This window comes from Lethenteron reissneri, chromosome 20 (assembly GCF_015708825.2).
Source record: "Lethenteron reissneri isolate LAM-NWPU_2019-01 chromosome 20, ASM1570882v1, whole genome shotgun sequence".
NCBI lineage: Eukaryota > Metazoa > Chordata > Hyperoartia > Petromyzontiformes > Petromyzontidae > Lethenteron > Lethenteron reissneri.
In genome coordinates, this window is record NC_083798.1 from 6,949,350 (window position 1) to 6,971,849 (window position 22,500).

Genomic DNA, 22,500 nt, shown 5'->3' on the forward strand with positions numbered 1-22,500 from the left:
AGACACGCGCCAGGGAGACACACGCAGGGAGACACGCGCAGGGAGACACGCGCCAGGGAGACACGCGCAGGGAGACACGCGCCAGGGAGAGACACGCGCCAGGGAGAGACACGCGCCAGGGAGAGACACGCGCCAGGGAGAGACACGCGCCAGGGAGAGACACGCGCCAGGGAGAGACACGCGCCAGGGAGAGACACGCGCCAGGGAGAGACACGCGCCAGGGAGAGACGCGCCAGGGAGACACGCGCAGGGAGACACGCGCACAGGGATTTCCATGCGCTTCCTCCGCGTTTCTCCAAACTCGCGATCGAGCCGCGCGACGCAGACGCCTCACGCCGGGACATCGCATTCACGAGCGCCGGCGACGGAACGTCACGGCCATCATCACCATCATCACCATGACGGATAAAGGCGCCAAGAAAGGAGAGTTTATGAAACGGAGGAGCGCCACTTTTAACATTGGAGGGTGCTCGTACATCATAGGTACCTTCCCGTGTCTTGCACCGTCTCGCTGTTGCAACTGAACGTCGCGTGGTAAAAAGTGATATTACTCGGAGGGGACTATTGAATTTGACCGCTGCATGTGTGACCGTGTTAAGCAAAAACGGTATGGATCACATACCCGTATTTTAACGGGGTTACTTTTAATGTGTATTTAGCGCAGCCTGATCGTTTGCTACATTGTACTTGTGTGTCGTGCCGTGTATACTCCTCGCCGTCACCAGTCACCGCGATGGTGAGGTATGGCTAAATAACCCCACAGCAGTGCATTGTTGACAAGATAACTTTACCATGTACAGGACATATTTGTAATCAACCTCCGCTGTGATGACTATTATGCAATCGCTCCCTCCACGCGTGTCTTTGTGCGCGCGAGCGGCTTAATTGGACCGCCGTTGCCCACGTTGATGACTTTAATGGTTGCCCCTCGCTTGAGTGCCATTCTCCAAAAACGCCGTTGCTCGGTTTGCATCGTTGGCGCCTTCACTGATCGCATCGCCACGTTCGTGTTCCCCGTGTTCAACACGCGCGCGCGTTTACACTCGGACCACGGCAGCGCCTTCCACGTGGTTACGCTTTATTAGAATCCTGCAGTAGTTTTGTACCAGTTTAAAGGGTAAAAACCTACTACTATATTTTGCCACTGGTAAAGGAGATGTCTCATAGTGTAGAATCCTACAGCTGCTCTGTTGCACGCGGCTCGAGAGCAGCGCCGGCTCGCATTTCCATAGCGAGCATCGATGGCGATTGATTGGACGCAGTCCATAATGCAATCGGCGCGGTGCGGTGCAGGGCTGTGATTTTAAAGCGCCGCGTTTTGCACCTGGTCATCCCAGTTCGATCCCCTGTCACGGCTGACCGTTATTGGGCGAGTGATAGCTGAACCGGTCCTGAGTTCCACCTCGTTACCAACCTGTGATTGAGAGTGGCGTTTACATGACGTGCCTGCCAGCATGGGGAGGTGTTCGTCCAGCACTGCATGGCATCGAGCAGACGACATTACGAATACGTACTACGAATGTAATTAATTTAAGACTGTTTTTAGAAGTGAGAGTTAGAATATACATACACGTTTCAGAATTTAGCGGTGTAGTTATCAGGCACACAAATAACATACAATTACAACAAACTAATTAGAGAAAGGGTAATTAGGTTTCTTGGACATGTAATGAGAAATAAAGAGACGTCATATAAATGTTTTTTTTTTCTTTTTTTACTGGGAAAAATTAAGAGGCACAAAAAGTCGGGGAAGACGGCGAATTAAGTTCACCGTGCGCAAGTTGAACAATCGGTGCAACTGTGGGAGACCCTAATGCGGAGTTGACCGAGTAGACAGCACGGGCAGGGTTCAACGGAAGAAAGACCACGGTCGCCGACGTCTTTGAGGAAGGACACGGCTAGCAGACGAGAGAGAGTGGGCGGCCGGGCAGAGGAGGGGTTGTCGTTATAATTGTGTGTTCATGTTTTTTCTGTAAAGCTTCTGCATGCGTCTTGCGTCCTGTTTTTACCCTCCGTGATGAACGAGGGGGGGGGGAGGGAGGGACGTACTTGTAGGAGCACGCGGAATTGCCGACTCGACCGGTGCAGCTGCCGAGTGGCGCCCGGCGCAAAGCGTGCATCGGGAAAAACGACGTTTTGCAGAACGACCGCGCGGATTTTTCGCAACGCTCTTCATGCCGTGCAATGGTTCCTGTTCCGCGGCTGATTAGTCGCACACATGCGCGCGCACGCACGCATAAGTGTGCTGCTGCTTTTTTTTTTTACATAACGCGCGTGGCCGATTGCAGATGAATGTTCCACGCGGCCGCACACGGTGCAATGGCCTTGGGCACTGTGCGACAAAAAGAAACGGAATGGGCTCATTCAGCACGCAGTGTATGTACCTGCATCCGTTGAGCTATCGACGTTAGTTTGCTCAGAGCGGGGCCTTTACGTTCTGCAGCAACAACCTGTGGCACGCAATTGTCTCGTTTGCCGGCCACCTTCCACGTTGCAATGCTCATGCGTCGACGCGCAGAGGGCAGCGCTGCGTGTTCGAAGCAAACACAACCAACATTCCACCGGAGGGGCTTTAAGGCTCTGCGGTTTGGGGGGGCAGCGGGCGGTGGTTGGAGCGGTTGTGCTACGCGTAGGTGTGTGTGTGTGGGGGGGGGTAAGGGATTAAGGGAGTGGCGTGTGGTGGGGTGGGTTATGTCGAGGCCGTGTGGATTTGGGGGAGGCATGAGAGGTGACCAGCTGGCTCGGTAGTCTTAATAAACCAGCCGTCACCTTAATTGTGCTCCCACTTCATCATCATCACCACCACCACCAACCACGAGCACCACAGCCGTGCTTTATCCATCAACTCCACCCCACCTCACGTATTCCCAAACGGGCCATGCCTTCTTCCTCCGAACACCCCACCTCCCCCCCCCCCCCCCCCACTTTCCACACCCATCCCTGGACACTCACACCCACGCACACTCGCACGCACAGTTGTTGGGGTTGTTGCTATAGAGGTAAGCCGTGGGGATAGGAGGGCAGTAAGATGCAGGGGAACGCAGTTGGACGGCGGAGTGTTTTGGTGGTGGTGGGGTGGGGTAAGCTGTGCTTTAACAACTGCATCAAATGAGGTGGAATTAATAGGTTCGAATCTTTTGAGACATCTTCACCCCCCCCCCTCCCACACACACACACACAATCTATCGTAGATACGATAAGCTGGCACACGTAAGAGTGCTGTCGGGCTGGAAGGACCTCGTACTTTGATGATGCACAAACAACAACAAAAAACATATCAAAACAAAACCGTTGGTTCAACTAATGTGGGGGAGGGGATTTAATGAACGTTGAACGTAGACGTTAAACGCAAAGGAGGCCTTACGTGGTGCATCATAGCAGCACACGCGTCTCACGCTAATGCACAATTGGCCTCCTGTTCTTTAAACGAGGTTTGCATCATTTTCAATACGCGTCTGAGAGTTGTTGCGAAAGCAGAGACGCCATTAAACATATACAACATGTCAGTTGCATCATGGTTTCAATCCCCCCCCCACCCCCTATGAACGACGTTCATGAGCCAGATATAAATGGATTCATTCAGATACCCAGTGTGTGTATATGTGGTCGTGTGTGTGTGTGTGTGTAGGGGAGCGGTGGCGTAGTGATTAACGCACCGCGCTACGAACCTGACCTGGGCTCGATTCCCAGGCGTGGCTAACACCAGTGGCAAGAATAAAAGCTTTTCCTGGGCCTCCGCTGAGTAGACTCGGCCTTAAGCTAGTACCTTGTACTGTGTGTGAACGTCAGCACTGGGCCTGGTCCTGGCCCCACACCACCCCTGTGTGCGGCCTAAATAGGTGCTCGCTAAAAGTCCTGGCACCAACACTCTGGATCAAGGCTACAGCGAGGCCCTTTGTCTTTGTAATCCGTATGCAGTCGCGTCGTATGTAACCACGACATCGATTCTACTACAATTCGTGTACGAAATTTTGTGACATTTGGTGTCTGTAATCTGGCCCGATCCTTTCCTCTATTCTTGAACGAATTGGCCCTTAACGAGTACTCATTAAGTCTCAACAATGTTGAGACAAAGGCGGCCGGGCAATGTAAAGCGCTCAGCGCTGGCAACCTTTACCCCTTAACAGGCGTTCACTAAAAGCACTTACGCAGAATGGGAGTATTAATAAGAATTACAAATGTAATTTGTGCCTTCCTAATGCTGCACACGCATAGGCTGATATTAAGTGCAGCATATATATATACTGGACTGTACTACGCCGTCGGTGTAGCGGTTGCGCAATAGTTTTAGAACCCGTCGACATGAGTTCGATTGCCGGCCAGGATCAAACGTGAGTGCCGCGTGACATCCGAACCGATCCTGCACCCTTCCCGGCTCAGCAGGGCCCTCTTGCTGCATTGCTTTCAGCACCATGGCCAGCACGGTAGTGGAATGCACACGTTTTGCGCACGCGCAGGCCTACGACACGCGCTTTAGAAGTAATCAAAATAATCGCTTGAATAATTTGAATAATCAAAATTGATTAACCAATTGTAGAGTCCCGCCGGCTTTTAATTCGGTGGGTGACGAACGTTTTCGCCTGCATTTTTCTGGAAATAATTAGCCTGAAAAGAATAAGAGGGGGGAGAGAGACACTCGGGTTGGTCGGGGGGGGGGGCGATGGGATTCTGAAAGAACGTGACGATGCAGCCGATTTGGAGCGGAGAGCTCACGCTGCGTTTGCTCTGAATGAACGAGTTTACGTGGACTGTCACCATGGTGGTAGCGATATGAGTGATACTGGGGCGACTGACCGCCGATGGGCGAGTGACTGGAGTGAATGAGTAAGTGCGGGATAATCAATCAACCGGACTGCTTTATGTTGAATGTTATCGAGTGCAGTGAGAAAACTACTTCTGAATCACTTTGTGAGGCCTCTCTAAGCCATATTATAGCCTCGCGTATGTACAACTACTCGCCCTTACATATCTAGGCCAAAACTCGGCAGACTTCAAAATAAAACAAACGTGAACTTTTATTTGGTCGGGGGGGGGGGGGCAGTCATTGGTGTGACCAGGTTGAGACAATTCATTCACTGCGCCTGAAAAATCAGTGAAACAACACGTGGCTATCGGCCTGATTCGAACGCAGGATCTCAGTGGCGCAGTTCCTTGAGCCACTCGGTCACTTTTACATTCTCACGTATATATGTGTGGTTATATATAAACATACATTTGTATTCGTATGCATATCTCCAGTACAACCACAAACCGCTACACACACCGTCTTGGTGTCAGAGATACTCAAAGCATAGCACATTTTGACCCATCAAATATGTGCACGTTTTTTTATTATTTAAATAATCATCCACATTTAACAATATACAAAAGCGTGGCGGATGTATACTGTTAAATGTGGATGATTATTTAGATTATTTATGCGCTGATCGTGTAGACGAACGCGAGAGAATATTCGACACAAAATAGCAATCACTTTTTAAATCCTTTATATTAAGTTCACTTGCGTGCTTGCTTGCTTGCTTACGACCATGCAAATATTTCGGTCGTTTTTTAACCCACTTCCCGTGATCCAATCGAGCTGACATTTTGCACACAGACTCGTTGTGCGTGACAATTTATTTTCGTGAACATTTTTTCCCAAAATTTTCCACTTTTTAGGAAAAAAATAAATTCATATTTAATTTAAAATACCAATGTGATAAAAATGAAACTCTTACTCAAGAAAAACAGAAATGAATAATAAAATAAAACCGATGCCACGCATATAAAGGATTTATAGTGAAAAACTTTGTTTTTACGGGTTAATTTTTTTTAAATCCTTTATATTAAGTTCACTTGCTTGCTTGCTTGCGCGCTTACGACCGTGCAAATCTTTCGGTCGCTTTTTAACCCACTCCCCGTGATCCAATCGAGCTGACATTTTGCACACAGACTCGTTGTGCGTGACAATTTATTTTCGTGAAAAAAATTCCAAAATTTTACACTTTTTTGGAAAAAATAAATTATATTTAATTACCAATTGCTTAATGGTGGCAGGCAATCATCTGACCCATAGGTGGCAGCCATCTCAAGCCAAAGGACGAGAGGACTCTAGCCGCCACGCATATAAAGGATTTATAGTGAAAAACTTTGTTTTTACGGGTTAATTTTTTGCACACCCTGTGGAGCCACATTTTTTGTTTAAAACAACTTCCTCGCCACCCATCGCGCGCACGATGTGCACGTTTGTGAACACCTCGACGTGTTAGCGCTGTGTCACGTGCCCTTGTTAGTAGTTGCTGAGGATGTGAAATACGAGTGCCTGTAGTCGTTGCTGAGGATGTGAAATACGAGTGCCTGGTAATGAAGTGAGCATTTTATTTTACGATGCTATGTTTACTTAACGTATCATCCGATGTCTAATTGAATAATTGCTTGTTATTGCTGAACGCTCATCCGTGCCATGGCGACGGGTTTCGTTGTTGCTTCGCGCGGGCATTGTCCTGGCGCGACGTGGAAATGTCGAGATCTCGGCACACTGGCAGCAAAGTCAGGCGGGTCACATGCCTCTCTCCCACCTGCCCCCCCCCACCGCCCCAGTCTCAGATCCGACCCCGCCACAGAAGCACTGTCAACAGCGTGAATACCGCGGCTATTCATTCCGCCAGTTCGTTTTCTAATTTGGCGATCGCTTTGCCCTTATTCCACGTACAATTCCTTGCGTACAACAGTGCGACTAAAGTTGGGAGGTGGTGGTGGGGAGGCAAATCGAGTAAACCGCACACACAACGCATCTCGTTATTCACCGATTGGATTCATAGCTTTCTCTGCCTCTTCCACGGGGGAGCGAGACGCAAGGCAGCAGGGAAAGAGCGCTGCACGTAGCTGTTTGCTCGCTCGGTGGGAGCGACTCTTGTGGCGTGCGCATCCAACCCCGTGTGGACACGCGTGTGTGTGCTGTGCATGAGGAGCGGGGGCACACGGTGGTTAGCGGACTGCGCTACGAACACGGCCACCCGAGTTAGACTCCTGCGCAGCCTTAAGTGAGTACCTGATGCAGTGTGTAAATATCAGCATTGGGGAAACTAAGGCTGGCCGAGTGTGGCGCTGGCCACCCACTCCCTCGAGTGCTGTGTTGGCCTTCATAGGTGCTCGCTAACAACACTTGCACCATCAGTCTATTAAGGCTATACGGGGGATATTTGTCCGTGCATGCAGGGTTTTATTTGGGGATGGAGGGGGGTGACAGCCCATGAACGTAGTGGGGGATGGAGGGTGGAACAGATGGTGGCTGCGGAAATAAAAACAATAGAGGAGAGACGCAGATCATAGTTGGCAGATGGGATTGAGGTCACCAGGCAAGAGGCTACTGCTAAGATGACATCACTCCCCACATCTGATCACCTTGAAGAGAACCGCTAACTGCACGTGGCCCTGTCTATGAAGTCGTACGCTAAGTCAACTGCTCATCGAGACTTATTTTCTCCATTCACTCACGAGGAGGAAGCTAGAGTAACACGTGAACAACACGCACACACATACACACGAGGGGATGTATGGATGCAAAAGTACGCACGGATGGGTGTATGAACCCGCTTGCTTTACTGCAATTTCCTGGCCAATTTGCAAATCAATGTACGCATCTACGTCAAACCTCTTTCGCACCATACGTAGCCAACTGCGCTGATCGGTGGTGCGGGGGGGGGAGGACATCAATCTAAACACAAAAAAGCAGTTCAAAAACAGCGAGTTTTTAATCTAGATTTAAAAGTGCAATGTTTCAGTGGCTACCTAATGACGAGCTCCAGTGGCTTCCCAATCCAGCAGGTGCGAGAGTGTCACCACAATTGGCGTGATCGTCAACTCTTGCCGACTTTACAAGCGGGAGCCGCGACCCATGGGACACTGACCGGTGACTACAGCTGCGCCGTGGCCCGCCAATTTTAGGCCGCGAAGCAACGATTTCTGGCGTTTGTTTTCCAGGATTGCGTGACCAGGGTGGGGGGGGGGAAGGGGTGTAGGTGGTGTTTGAGTGAAAACAAAAAAGGATAATTCCACCAGATGACGTGAAATGATGGGTAGGGTCAGCGCAAGGGGTCCAATTGCTCTGTCAGTGCTATCACATTATTGTAGGAATGGCAGCAATAGTTATTTTCATGTCAGTTGTGTATTCTGGAACGAGAGGGGGATGCGTGGGTGGGTGGGGGGAAAACACAACGTATTATAGTCGCTGCCAGGTGAAATGAATAGAAGCATTGTTTCGTGGTGAGAGCACCCGATGTGGTAGTTTCACACGAACCGGGGCAACGAGACCAACTTTACTCGGCATCATGTTACAGCAGTCGTTTGACCATACTTCACCATTCTGGTCAGTGTGGTTTGGTGAAGGGTGAGGGGGAAGTGTGGTGTCCGGTCGGAGTTCAGATATCACTTGCCGACTCAACTGAGTCGATGTATCTGGGCAAACGCTGAACGCTCTGAATTCACAGTGACAACGATTGTGCACTCAATATCCGCGGTGTGTGGGTAAGGCACGTCCCGTATGCCGAGTTGGGAGTGCCGGAGCAGTGGCTGGCGTGCGCCGCGTTATGAATCCTGAGTGAAACATTTGCAGCCGCGGTGGTTAACATCAGTGGCGGAGAGATAATTATCTATTCCGCCTCCGCCCTCCCGCTATCACCAGCCAGCAATCACAAGCGTGGTGAAATATGGTGAAACATCAAGTTCATTTATTAGGTATAGCCCTGTGAGCCATTCGGCTCCTGAATCGGGTGCAACCGCAACAAACAACAAACAAAAACATGAACAAGAAAACATTTTAAAGTGTAAACAGAAAATCCAAGAAAAGACCGCAGAATATTGCAGAAAAAACACCGTTGTGTGCAAAAATCCCAGTGGGATGCAAGTCAAACAACAACAACAACAACCACAAGACAACTTAGATTAAGGCCATCAGTCTAACTCTGAACTACAACAAACAAACATGGCCAAACCAATAGACTTTTCTGACACATTGCATCAGGGCGTGGGGGTCTTTGATCCAGAAGTGAATTCATAATGGGCTGTACATGACGTTACATTTGCAGCAGATGTTCTTGCCAGCGCACGAGTCTGCAAACGAGGATCGTTGCCCGCTCACCTTTTGCTCCAAGGCACCCCCAGCTGAGCCCCGCACGAGCAGAGCCTTCTAATGTTTGCTTTGCTCGAGCTTGAAAAGAATGCCCAGTCGTTACACGTGTGTGCACTAAGACCCGGCTCTTCGGCGAGGTGAGACCCCCCTGCGAGTGGGAACACACTTCGTGGTGTTATTTGATATTGGAACAAATGTGATTTGTATGCCCAACACATATATACAGACGCTGATATCGGCCGTATAGCTACGTAGACTGGTGGAGGAAAACAAGTGTTGTTTGCGAGAGCCAGGTAAGGCTACATACAACGCAGCTTTGGGGAGGGGGGGGGGTGGCAGATTGATTCGTGGTCTGAACCTGGTGTGTGATCTGAGTACTTTCCAGACGGTTCATATCGTTGGCGAGTGACATCTGAACCAATCCGGGCCCAACTAAACCAACGTCACCAATTTCTCTTTAAAGCTTTCGTGATTGCAGGGATTCATCTTCTTGGTTCTTTCTACGTGACTTTACCGAAAGAACCAAGAAGAACAACGTCACCAACATCGGTCAAATAACCCCAATGATTGATACAGTATGGGGAGGCTTTCATCAATCAGTGGATTTACAAATAGCTGAATATTATAATCTACACACACACAATGCACCTGCGAACATTTAAGGCATTGTACTCATAGACCATATTCCGAGTGTGTGTGTCAACCTCTCGACAAATATTCTGTATCTATAGCTTGTATTGGTTTAATCTTGATTTGAACCTTTCGTGACTGCAGGAATCCATACTCTTTGGTTCTTTCGGTAAAGTCACGTAGGTAGAAAATAAAATAAATCACGACGTTTCGGGCGTTGCTTGTGTTGCGCCCGAAACTTCGTGGTTTATTTTATTTTATACCTACGTGGCTTTACCGAAAGAACCAAAGAGTTTGTATCGGTTTTATGATTTGAGACGTTTTTAGAGCCGAAAATTACGTAAGAAGAAAAACAACCAATCTCCTTGCCAGGATGTCACTCCGGTACAATCCATAGTACAATTGTCGCAGCCCCATCTGTGGTCACCTGTGCATTTACATTCTAGTTTAGAGCCGCTTAGTAGACAATAACACATTTGTCGATAATGCGCTCGGAAGTGACGGCAGATAATAGGGCATTGGCACTCTCCACTCTGATGCCAAACGCGTTAGACCTTTCCAAGGGCTGGTCTTTTGGAATTTTCCTCACTTGATGCAGTAATTTTAGCTGTGACGGGTCCCACCTGATGACGGAGACTTGTGTTGCCTCCGAAACGTCGTGATTCATTATTTTATTTCCATGATTACTTTTATTAACTTTTAATTAAATTTTTTACCCACGTGACTTTACCGAAAAAACCTAACAGTATGAATCCTTGCAGTCACGAAAGCTTCAAATGTAGAACGTTCCAATCAAGGTCGGCTGTGCTATAAAGCTTCAGCTTTATGATCTTGACACATTTCATGAATGCGAGGAAGCCTCCTCCTCCTCCTTGCGCGTTTAAATGTGTTCAACCCGTCAACGATTTACAACGGCCGGGCCAAGCACTGATTTGATAATTGTGCTGAGCTCGTCTAGAGAGCGCCTTGTTGGGCTGCGACCTGTTTTTGAGGTTTGGTTGCCAATAGCAGGTGGCTTCACGTGTGTGGGTGTGTGTGTGTGTTTTTGTTGTTGTGGGGAGCGGTAGTGTAGCGGTTAGCGCGCAGCGCTAAGAACCCGGCGAGCCGAGTTCGATTCTTGCTCACAGTTAACACCAGTGACGTTTATCTGAACCGGTTCTGGGCCTCCCCTAGGTCGACTCAGCCTCAAATAAGTACATGGTGCGGTGTGTAAACATCGATAATGGAGAGACAAAGGCGGTCGGGCGTATTGCTGGCCACCCACTCCTTAGTGCGCCGTGTCAGCCTTCATAGTTGCTGCTCGCTAACAACACTTGCCCCTATAATCCATTAAAGGCGATACGGGGGATCTTTATTTTTGTGTTTTCTTATCAACGTCGTCTCGTTCAATCCCCCACTGTTGCCACCTGGAATCAGGTAAAACAAAGACCGTTGCGACCTTATTTGGGCTATAATTCATACAAACAAAGCTTGTCGTAAATTGTTTTGCTTTTGGGTTGTATCAATATGAGCGGGTCATCGACCTTCAAACTGTCGGGGTGGGTTTGTGCAAAACACATTCTTTAAGCAGTCGGGCGTCCAGATCAAAGTAAAATAACAAGCGCCAAATCAAGTTTAAAATAACAACTTTAAGGTTTCTGGCCAATGCAGCGGTTTGTCTAATTTCAACAAATAAAACCCTTAACCTTTAAGTCGATGTAAGTCACATGCAAAGCAGGATGGGCAGCAATGGTAAGGATTGGAGCTGCAGTGTGTTTGTCCAGGTCAAAGTAACCATACACACGGAAGGCTCCTGGTAAATACAGCGGTGTAAGCAATATATGGCGGTGAGCCGAGAGTGAATACCACAGAAAGACCCGATCCAAGTAATAAACCACTTACCTTTGCACATACAACGTAAACCTAGGGCAGCGCGATCTTCGCTGTCAGAATTTCAACATTCCTATAGAACGAGATCACTCCCATGCATCTTTCCAATACTACGTCAGTCCAGTGGCACCGCTCGTGGGCTCTAAAGGGACGTCAGACGGTAATAATGAAGTCTTTTCGGTAATTAAATGACCTGTATGTAATCTCGTGTCTCTTCGAGCTCTCTTCACTTGATACAGTAATTTTGTTGTGACGATTCTACCTGAAGACGGAAGCTTGTGTTGCCTCCGAAACGCCCTGATTTAATATATTTATTTTCTTTTTTTTTACCTCCGTGACTTTACCAAAAAACAAAAGAGTATGGACCCTTGCAGTCACGAAAACTTCAAATCTATAATTAATTAAATGACCCCTTCTTGGTTCTTTCGGTAAAGTCACGTAGAAGGGAAGTAATAAAATAATAAAAATAAAACACAATAAAATAATTCTCATGACGTTTCGGCCACTACGCAAGCAGCCGTCCTCAGACGCTGTCTCCTCGACGGACCTGGTTTTCACCTGAGGACGGCTGCTTGCGTCGTGGCCAAAACGTCGTGAGAATTATTTTATTGTGTTTTATTTTTATTATTTTATTACTTCCCTTCTACGTGACTTTACCGAAAGAACCAAGAAGATGAATCCCTGCAGTCACGAAAGCTTTAAATCGAAATTTAATTAAATGACGCTTAGGGCTCTTGTCGGACGAACTCGGGACATGCAGCCGCGAGATAAAAGCTGTTTGTGTCTTCTCATTTTTGGTTGCATCATCAGCTTTTGCAACGAGAGGAGAACAGCTTCTGTTCGCCAATAGGTGACGGTGACCTCACCGCAGTGCTTGTGCCAGGCTCGGTGCACTTTTAGGCCAACGCGAAGTTGTCGAAGTCTCGCGCTGGCGAGAAGTCACCGGCGCCGGTTGTCATGGGGGAACTGACCGAGATGACTGACAAGTTCGAGTGCGTTTAAAACAACGAGCCCAATCGCACACACTCGCACGGCAGCGCACAGAGGTCCTCCGAGAAAACGTGTTGAATAAACTCTGCTTCCTTCCTGCCAGGATGAGTCAAGAGACTGTTTGTACGAGAGGAACAGCACTTGAATACAACCCAGTGACACAATTGAATTACACAAAAACGTAGTTTTCTTTCTCACCGCTTTGTCTGTTTCCCCATTTACAATTTGAGCTGTCTGGTGCCATGGTCATGATACAAAGGGGTCAATTTGGAACTCTTGCAAAGTAGTGAGTACATCGCTTCATCCTAGACGATGCGTACGTAACTACTTTTGAGGTGCCTTCACGTGACCTTGCTCATGCCAGTAGATATGTTCTATTATTTGGCAAAGAAACCTCTGTTATCTTTTGTTAATGTACTTGTGATTTAAAAAAAATCTAATATGAAAACCATGATGGGTTGTATTTTCGTGTGTGGTGGTCATTCCAGGTCAGGTTTTTTTTCGTAAACCATCGCTCTGAGAATGCCATTTCATCACGGGTGGCTCAGTTCCAGATCCATACCCCAGAAATCTCAGCAGTGCTACTTCAGCACTGCTGCGAATCCATGAGCCACTTCCCAATTGATTTGAATGTTTAAAAAAAACGATGACACGGCGTGCCTATCCGAACTTCGACCACACCAAAGCGCGTGCAAGGAGGCTGGAAATCCACGTGCGGTTTGTGGCGGCAGGGCCGTACAGCTCCTGCTCGCGCCGCTCGCAGTGAAATCCGATCGCTCGTTTTAAAGAGCGCAGCAGCGGCGGCAGCAGCAGCTGCCTGCGTGGGTCTCGCGCTCTGTAAACAGCGACGCACCCGGCGGCGTCCGCGGAAGAAAAAAAACATTCCGCGCGGCGCGTAGCTCTTAAAACAGCACGCCGCGTTTGTTTTTGTGCTGCTGCTGCTGTTATTATTGTTTAGGACAAAGGCGGCCGGGCGTGGTGTTTGCCAAGCCTCCCCTTCCCACACCCACCCTGCGTGTGCCATTCCGGCCTTCATAGGTGCTCGATTAACAGTAGTTTGCTCCGATAGTCTGTTAAGGCGACACGGGAGATGTGTGTTATTGTTCAGGCTTTGCGTGACATGTCGCAGCGTTCGCTGTTTGTCGGGTTGTTGATTTCCGCAGCGAGTTTTTTTTTTATATTCCATGCTGCGGGGATGTTCGCCATCTCGTGAGAACCGTGGAATCTCCTGGGCAAGTCCACGGATGCTGTGCTCCTGCCATTAGGATGTGGAATTGTGATGACGCGCTTGAGACTACGGGCGTAGAAGTGCGCTGGTTGTTGTAGGGAAAGGGGGGAACTCATGTCTTGACTGGACGTGCCCTCGCGAGTTTGCGTGTCGGCGACGGTTCGCAGTTTGCGGTTAAACCAAAACTTCTTGAATGCGTCAGCTGCTGCGAGGTGTTTTCTTTTAGGTCAGCTCACGTGTAGCGAGTGAGATGGACTGTGGCGTAGCAGGGTCGTGAGGGGTTGCAACGACAGCATGCGGAGGGACACCTCATCCAGCACGGAATAGACTGGCTGGAAATAATAATAATGATTCATGTATTTGTGCCCATATTATGGGGTTGTAGGGAGCTCTGGGTAGAGGTAGTACCTTTGTTTTCTGGTAGCTGCACTCAATTTTTGAGTGGACGGAAACACTGGTCCTCATCCATCTCCTAAATCTCTGACGTCTGGCTCCTAGTGCCACACCCCGGTAAACCGCTTCAGCTGGCGGGCTAAACGACGTGAGGGGGTGATGTCAACACTGCATCACTGGGCGAATGAACTCCCACGACGGAGTCACCGGCCAGGGCGGAAGGGTCTCGTTAGGACCCAACGGCCAAGTGTTCGGGACCAAGGCGCGCCACTTCGTTACTGTGGACTGCGGCTGTGGCCTACCAGCTATGGTTTGAAATAGCAGGGAAGGTGGATCTCTTCAGCCTTGGAAGGCTGTCTACCTAGGAGAAGGAAACTCTGATGTAAAACCTACGGCCCGAGGACCCCGCTGTCACCGTCCCAGCTTGCTAGGCCATGGCAGACGAACCCCGGGTTTAAAGGGTGAGGTCAGTTCTGCGCACACTGCACTCCACTTGAAAGCTCCTTTGCGCAGGCAAGAAGGAAATCTTCACGTCTACCCCCCCCCCCCCCCCCCCCGGTCATGAATATGTAGAATTGCACATGGGCACAGCACAAATTAACGTATGCATGTACTAGCCTTGTAACCAAATTGCCTGGGATGTGCCCAAACTAATCAGATTTGAGAAGCTATACAGAGTCGAGGTTGGATAGATGGACAACGACGTGCATAACAGCTGTTATCGGCTGCAAGGGGATGCGTGCTTGCCAGGGTGCAGTGCATCAAATTAATGATTTCCTTGTACAGTGCTTCGATGCCCCCGTGTATTAGTTCCCTGCCTTCAAAGCATACCGAGCAGCGTGGTGAAGTTTGGTCGACACGTCGTGGGGAGGGCCCTCATCCAACAGTGAAATGACGACATCTCGTACATTTATCGATACTCTGCGGCATCGGGGGCGGAGGGAGCCGTGCACGCGTGCATCGCATTTAGACGACATCCAGCAAGAGAGAGTTCGTGCGGGCACCGTCGCTCGGTGGAATTGAAGACGGCACCGCACCGTTCCGAGGCAAATGAATGGCAGTCCTCTTATTGGACTCGCCGCGCTCCGATCCGCATCGACTTTTCCACCCTCCTCGGGACACCCGGGATGCCGATCGGCACCGCGCTTCCCGCGTGATGAGGACGTCAAGCCGCTCGCGTCCGCCCAATTAGCCGCCGTAATCCAGAGGCGCGGTGCCGCTAAGCGACGCGGCGCTTGCAGGGAAGCGCGCGAGCCCCGGGGCGTGGGGCGCTCGGCCAATTGGTTAAACCGCCAGTCGTGCGCAGAGGATGTCCCTTGCACTCCGGGGGGGGTGGGGAGGGGATCGATCCCCACGTGGACGGTGTCCTCGCTGTCCTGATTCTGTGTGCGTGCGCGCGCGCGTTTGGTGAGGTGAGGAGCGGTGGGTGTAGTGGTTGGCGCGCGCTGCGCTACGAACCCGGCGACCCTAGTTCGATTCCCGGTGACGATTTTTTAATCGGTTCCTGGGTCTCCCCTCGATCGACTCGGCCTCAAATGAGCACCTAGTGCAATGTGTAAATATGGTCCCTGGGGAGGTGGTGCTGGCCACCCACCCCTTCGTGTGCAGTGCCGGTCTTCATAGGTGCTGCGAGCTAACAGCACTTGCCCCAACAGTCTGTTCAGTCTATACGGGGGATCGTTGTATTTGCATTTGGTGAGCGTGCGAGAGAAGTGCAAGCGATGAAAACTCCCGCAACATGTGTACTAATAACTGGGTTCTTTCGGGCATTATGTAAAATGGTAACAGATGAAGGTAGTAATAATCATTACAGCCGATTTTCAATCCACTGCTGGATGAAGGCCTCCCCATGAATTTTGTTAATGGAGGATGTTTGGCCATATTTCACCGTACTGGTCGGTCCACGTTGGTGGAGGTTTGGTGGCCCAGGATCAGTTCAGATCTCAATTCGCCACTGACGTTAACCAACGTCGGGAATCTAACTCAGGTCACTGGGTTTGTAGCACAGTGTGCTAACAACTGTGCTACTCATCCGCCACGTCTAAAACGGGCTGTGGTATATCTGATGGACAAGACGATTGTGCACGAGTGATAGATAAACATTCTAATTATGTTCTGTAGACTACATAGATTAAATTGTGGGTACAAATATAGTGCTAAGTCTATGCTTTTAACTAGGAAAATCTGACAACCTAAATGGTTGAATTTGCACTGCCATAAATGTGGGCAGGAGTTGTATTACTTTCACTCATAAGGCAGAGTCAGCCCAAAGTTCGAATTTACTTAAGTATTGTCCTACACACTTGCAATGTACGGTCTCCATTACCAGTGAACCAAATTCATTCAGCTGAAGACCTGGAGAGATTCATTGCGGAATGGGTTTGTAGAATGTAAAACCATGCACTCAGAGATAGACTAGCAGAGTGTAACGCAAAAGACAATAGTTCTTTTTTGTGGGCTTAAATTATTTTGCTTGGCTCACTCCCTAAATCGCTGTTATCGTCGCAATGCACGAGTTGAAATCCTAATCCATTCAGTTCAGCCCATTGATACGTGTTTTGGAGTTATTACATTGAATCGGATTTGGTTAACGGCACCTTGCTGGAGAAGAGCACTTATGTAATGGTTATATTTGTGCCTGCCATAGAAATGTGGAAATTCTGCAACTGGAATATGATCACGAATGGAAATGAGTGGCGGACAATGCTCCTTTAAAGCACGGGGACGCATTGACCTTTCAAAAGCTATATAAAAAAATGCATTTAATTTAAAATATGAGCATCAGGCAGCACTTCTCATAATGTGTAGAAAGAAAATTGCACCATGAAGTCTTAAAAACCTTGTTTCGATGACCCAGACACGTGAATTGATGGGTGGAAAAAAAACATGAGATTTAAATGGGAAATGGAAATAGGGTTGACCTGGCTGTGAGTAGGAGGCAGCGAGCAGGGCAACCGAAACGCTGAGCGTGCGAGGTCACAGCGGCACCGTTTTCAGTGACATCGCCACATTACATTCAAACTAAACTTTTTATTTCACCACTGAGCTATTACCTCTTTTTTCAGAAGCGACCTGGCCACAAATGATCGCTCAACCACAATTGGCTTACGTGGCATTTTATAGCAGTCAAATATACTCTGAACGCATGTTTCTAAATGTGGAGGGACAAACTGGAGAACCCGGAGAAAAATCCACGTGACCCACGGGGAGAGAGATACGCAAACTCCAAATAAAGAACAGGCATTAGGGTCGGGATCGAACTCACAAACTCCTGTATACCAGGCGAGGTAGTTAACATCTCGTCACCGAGGCGCAATGCTGAGAGCATCTTTAGGAGCGGCACTCCACTTGACACGTGGCAGTGGATATTCCCTCTGTTCAAGTGCGACACCTGAGCAGGCGTATCCAGTGTGAAGACGTCAGACGGCGACCCTGAGTGTGGAGCTGGGATATAATATATATGATTATTTTAATAATCGATTCCTCTACCGGTCACCGTCGGTTCCATTCCTCTGCTAATCGGATAACAAACAAAAATGTATTTGGAACAAAATTGATAATATCTGTTCAGATGCTTGCCACTGGAATGGGAGGCGATGGGCAGGGCTTGGTGACGTCGTTGGCATCACCAGCCACGCAATATTGGGCATCACTTGTAGGGGGCTTTCCTGCTTTCGGGAGGCAGGATTTCTTGGTGGCTGCCAATTTTCCAGGGGCCCAAATAATCGACCACAAACTTGTCGTTTGCAATTTTTCGTCGATTTGATTGATTGAATTGACGAATCGTCTAAAACGCGAAGAGTAGCCTGACATTGCCGTGACAGCATGTTGTAAACTTGCGTCTCCCAGGTGACGGGGCTTCATTCCAGCCGGGTCTGTGCAGGTGGGTGACCCAGTAAATGTATTCACACCTGGCACACAACATCCGCCTATACCTGTCACACTAGTCACGTGCCTTACTCCTGACCTGGGTAACCTCTTCTGCGAGGTGTGGAGCCCTCCTCGGTGAGCTCGCTCACTGCGACCACCAGGAGCTCCACGAGGCACTTCGTGACTTGCTCCTGACGATCACGTGCTTGATGATCTGGTATCGACCTGTGCTCACAAACGCAAGAGGAGAGGAGCAACTCCACGTGATGTTGGGCAGAGGCCACAACTGTCCACGTGGGCGGGCTCAGTGGGGGCAAGGTGAGTAGGGGGGGGGGGCAAATGTGACTCTCGCTCCTGGCGTTAATTTCTGACAATCCAAGCAGCCGTAGCCTCCACGGTCTCAGTGATAGTTCGAGCCACGGCCCCTCTCCTCGTCCACCCTCTCCCGTGTCGCTCCACCCTCTAGCAGTGGAGCCTGGTCGCGCCCGGCACTCCTCGTGCGAGAGTGAGCCACCTGGAGCCGGCTAACGAGCCGGTGCGCTCCCGCTACTCGGAACTCGAGCGGCACGCGAATGTCACGGCTCCTGTCTAGAGGGATGGAATGTCGCGCTTTGCTGCGAGGTCCATCTGCTGCCTGTCACGAGGCACGAGCTGCTGAACACGGGAGAACGGGCCGCCTACAAGAGGCGTATTGTCATGGAATGGGTTCCAAGCCATTTAGTGAGGAAACCAAACTGAGCAAACATCGCTTGCCAAATGAGCACTGTTGGTAACATGCAAATAAACAGATACAAGTCTATATCTGTTCATTAAAATGAATTCCAGTCTATAAATGAATGGGAATAAGTTGATTTATTTCTACATTTGTCTTGCGATCTCCTCATATCGCTCCACTGATTTTTATTTCCATGAATGAGAAATAATTTGGAAGTTTATCAAGTGCGTTTTACTGTGAACAATTTTAATTACTAATGGATTTCCCTCAAACCCAATCATTTGCCTAATTCGGCTGATTGGCTCTGAAACTGCTTATTTATTCTATCATTTATTAAAGCCTGGAATATTCAACAAGCTATATTTGAAAACCATACAAACAATAGGCATAACCCCCACCACTGAATCTCAACGAGCTTACCACTACTGCAGTTGTTTTATAATGAGTCATTATAATGGGTATCTATGCAGTGTTATTTTTGGCATTGACGAGTCCCATCACTGAAATGCATGGCTTGTGCATTTAATATCCAACAGCATTACAGTGTTGGTTTAACAAGCCTGACCACTGATGAGACCCAAAAGGTCAAAACCAGTCCACGGAGTGTTTTCCTAAACAAATGCTGTTAGACAACATACGTCCAAGAGGTCCAATGGATGTTGAATATAAAATGTCTTTATAATGAAGGAACAAATACTTTTTTATGTTTATTTCTTAGCCGCAACATTTGAAATAGTTTGCTCGAGGCAAGATACATTCATCAATTCCCTGGAGCCATTAAATTAATTGTCACAGTTACAGTGTCGATATATTGAAAAAAAAAATGTTTTTGCATACATATTTTGTCTTGCTCACCATTACCCCCCCCCCCCCCACCTTTTAATAAGTTACGTTCACTTCACGAGCATAAACATCGACATTAGCATTCGACTATAACTTGTCACAGTTTAAGCATGATTCTTACGCGCACGGCATTATGCAAGTATCATGAGCGTAGGGATATTAATTTGTTGTCAATGAGTCTATGCGTCATCACATGCCCCGTCTTCTCTATCCGCAACGATCAAAATTAAATATGAAAGTGCTGCTGCTATGGAACCAGTTCGTAGAGAGCGGCCCACGTCAACTGCCGTTTCCACTCCTGCAGAACCATCAGAGCAACCGACCTGAAACGTGTCGGGACATCCATGTGTCGTGTGCTGAGGAGTGGCGGCGCGGCATGCCATCGTGTGTACCGCGGGCACGTTTCGACCACCGTGTGTCTGTGCGTGTGTTTCATCGTATGCATCCTAAATATCAACGTGTATGTAAACATGAAATGTTGCATGTGTAAAGTGAGAGTGGGGAGAAAGTATGAAACTGTTGCATATTCAGTGTAAAATCAGTTTTTTCAGTGGCGTACGTTTGGTTAATCTGCAGTTTCACCAAGTTATTTGTTCTTGTTGATGTTGAATCGTCTAATTGTCTTCTCATCTCCCGCTCTGCCTTTCTCCCCACCAATGCCTCTCATTCTACCCCACACACCGCCCTCATCCCACAGTCGCTAAGGAACACTACGATGCTGAAGGAAGGAGGCCTCTGGAACGATTTCGACGTAAGTACTCTCCCATTGATTAATTATTCACACTTTTCATCATCAGCAGCAGCCATCCACTGCTCGATGAAGGCTTCCTGCAAGCGGTCACCCGACCTCTTGGTCATGCCGGTCGTGACATTCCGTCTAGCTCTTGCACACGATCCGATTTCATCGCGATTATATATTTAAAATAAATACAGTATTGATCATGTGCCCTAACGGAAGTGTGTTGCGCCCGAAACGTCGTGATCTATTTTATTTTATTTTATACCTACGTGACTTTACCGAAAGAACCAAAGAGTATGCCCTCACGGAGTCTAAACCTAAATTGGCAGCAATAGCTTGCTGGCTTTTTTTAACGTTTAACCAATATTTATTGAGCATCTTTGCTTCAGCTTGGCAGTGCCTGAAGACAATCCGCACAAGGAAGGCGTGCCAAATGCTGCACAGATCGCTCGCAGCGAAAACCTACTTGCTGTACTGTGTCGTATAGGCATATATATATTGCTCTGCAAAACAGCTTTTAACACATTTGTGTTTTAGTTGCACGATATGTATATAGCGCACACGTAATGTGAACATAAATACACGTTTGTGTGTGTGTGTGTGCGATGCTAACAATTGAAATTGGCTGTGGAAATAAAATCCAGGTGGGAAAGAACATGCTATTCAATTACTGACCACGTCGGGCCATGGTGTGACATGTCAGGCTTAGTCTCAAGTTTGAAAATATTTCACAAATGGGTTTGTTAAAAATTAAATACTTTTCCCCCTACACTACACTCTACATACCTGAGAAATAATGACTCTTGCTGGGGCCCTCGCCTGGTTAAATAAACATGTTGAACTGAATATAAACGACTTCTCCCTTAGACATTCCCATACGTTCGTACATAATGTGTTCATTATGAATGTTGCTTACGGCAAATTGAATTTGTATATTTAGTGCCATTACCTTATAATGAATGCTATTTTATCATCATTATTCTTTTTTATTTAACCCTGCAAAAAGCGTAGCTGATAAATGTGGCACAAGCGAGGAGGTCGTGCGATTTCCTTAACATGCTTTGGCGGATCATTCAAGATCAACAACGTAGCATTATTAGCAGGGATCATTTTATAATTACTGTCCTTAAACGGAGCCGATCGATTTTCCGGTGAGGGGGGGGGGCAAAAGAAAAAGGGAGAAATTTTGAAAGGGGACTGACAACGGAGCATAAATAAAAAAACAAATAACTGATTTTAAACGCTGGTACGCACGCTTTAATCAGCGGCTCTCTGATGATCAAACCTCAACATGCTCGTAAACACATTCGCCTCATCCAAGTCAGCGGGTAAGGCATCTGCCCCAAGAATGCACGGCCACGTGGCGCCGAATGAGAATGAACATTCGAATGAATGAAGACAAAACGCCGAATGAGAATGAACATTCTAATGACTGAAGACAAAACGCCGAATGAGAATGAACATTCTAATGAATGAATACAAAACGCCGAATGAGAATGAACATTCTAATGAATGAATACAAAACGCCGAATGAAAATGAACATTCTAATGAATGAATACAAAACGCCGAATGAGAATGAACATTCTAAGGAATGAAGACAAAACGCCGAATGAGAATGAACATTCTAATGAACGAATACAAAACGCCGAATGAGAATGAACATTCTGATGAATGAAGACAAAACGCCGAATGAGAATGAACATTCTAATGAACGAATACAAAACGCCGAATGAGAATGAACATTCTGATGAATGAAGACAAAACGCCAAATGAGAATGAACATTCTAATAAATGAAGACAAAACGCCGAATGAGAATGAACATTCTAATGAATGAATACAAAACCCCGAATAAGAATGAACATTGTACATTTCGATTTAAAACTTTCGTGACTGCAGAGATTCATCTTCTTGGTTCTTTCGGTAAAGTCACGTATGAGGGAAGTCCTGAGGACGGCTGCTTGCGTTGTGGCCGAAACGTCGCGAGAATTATTTTATTATGTTTTATTTTTATCATTTTATTATTTCCATTCTACGTGACTTTACCGAAAGAACCAAGAAAAATGAACATTCTAATGAATAAAGACAAAACGCCGAATGAGAATGAACATTCTA

General features: G+C 47.8%; 1 protein-coding gene across 2 annotated transcripts in view; it reads left to right on the forward strand.

Annotated features, from left to right (window-relative positions):
• The first annotated feature begins 245 nt into the window (after window positions 1-245).
• Window positions 246-22,500, forward strand: part of LOC133344663 (dual specificity calcium/calmodulin-dependent 3',5'-cyclic nucleotide phosphodiesterase 1A-like) — a 58,961-nt gene continuing 36,706 nt past the window's right edge. For both annotated transcript variants that reach the window (XM_061554706.1, XM_061554707.1), the window contains exons 1-2: window positions 246-483; window positions 20,345-20,398. In XM_061554706.1, the coding sequence (XP_061410690.1) occupies window positions 399-483; window positions 20,345-20,398 (139 nt within the window). In that variant the 5' untranslated portion in view covers window positions 246-398. The remainder of the gene's footprint in view (window positions 484-20,344; window positions 20,399-22,500) is intronic.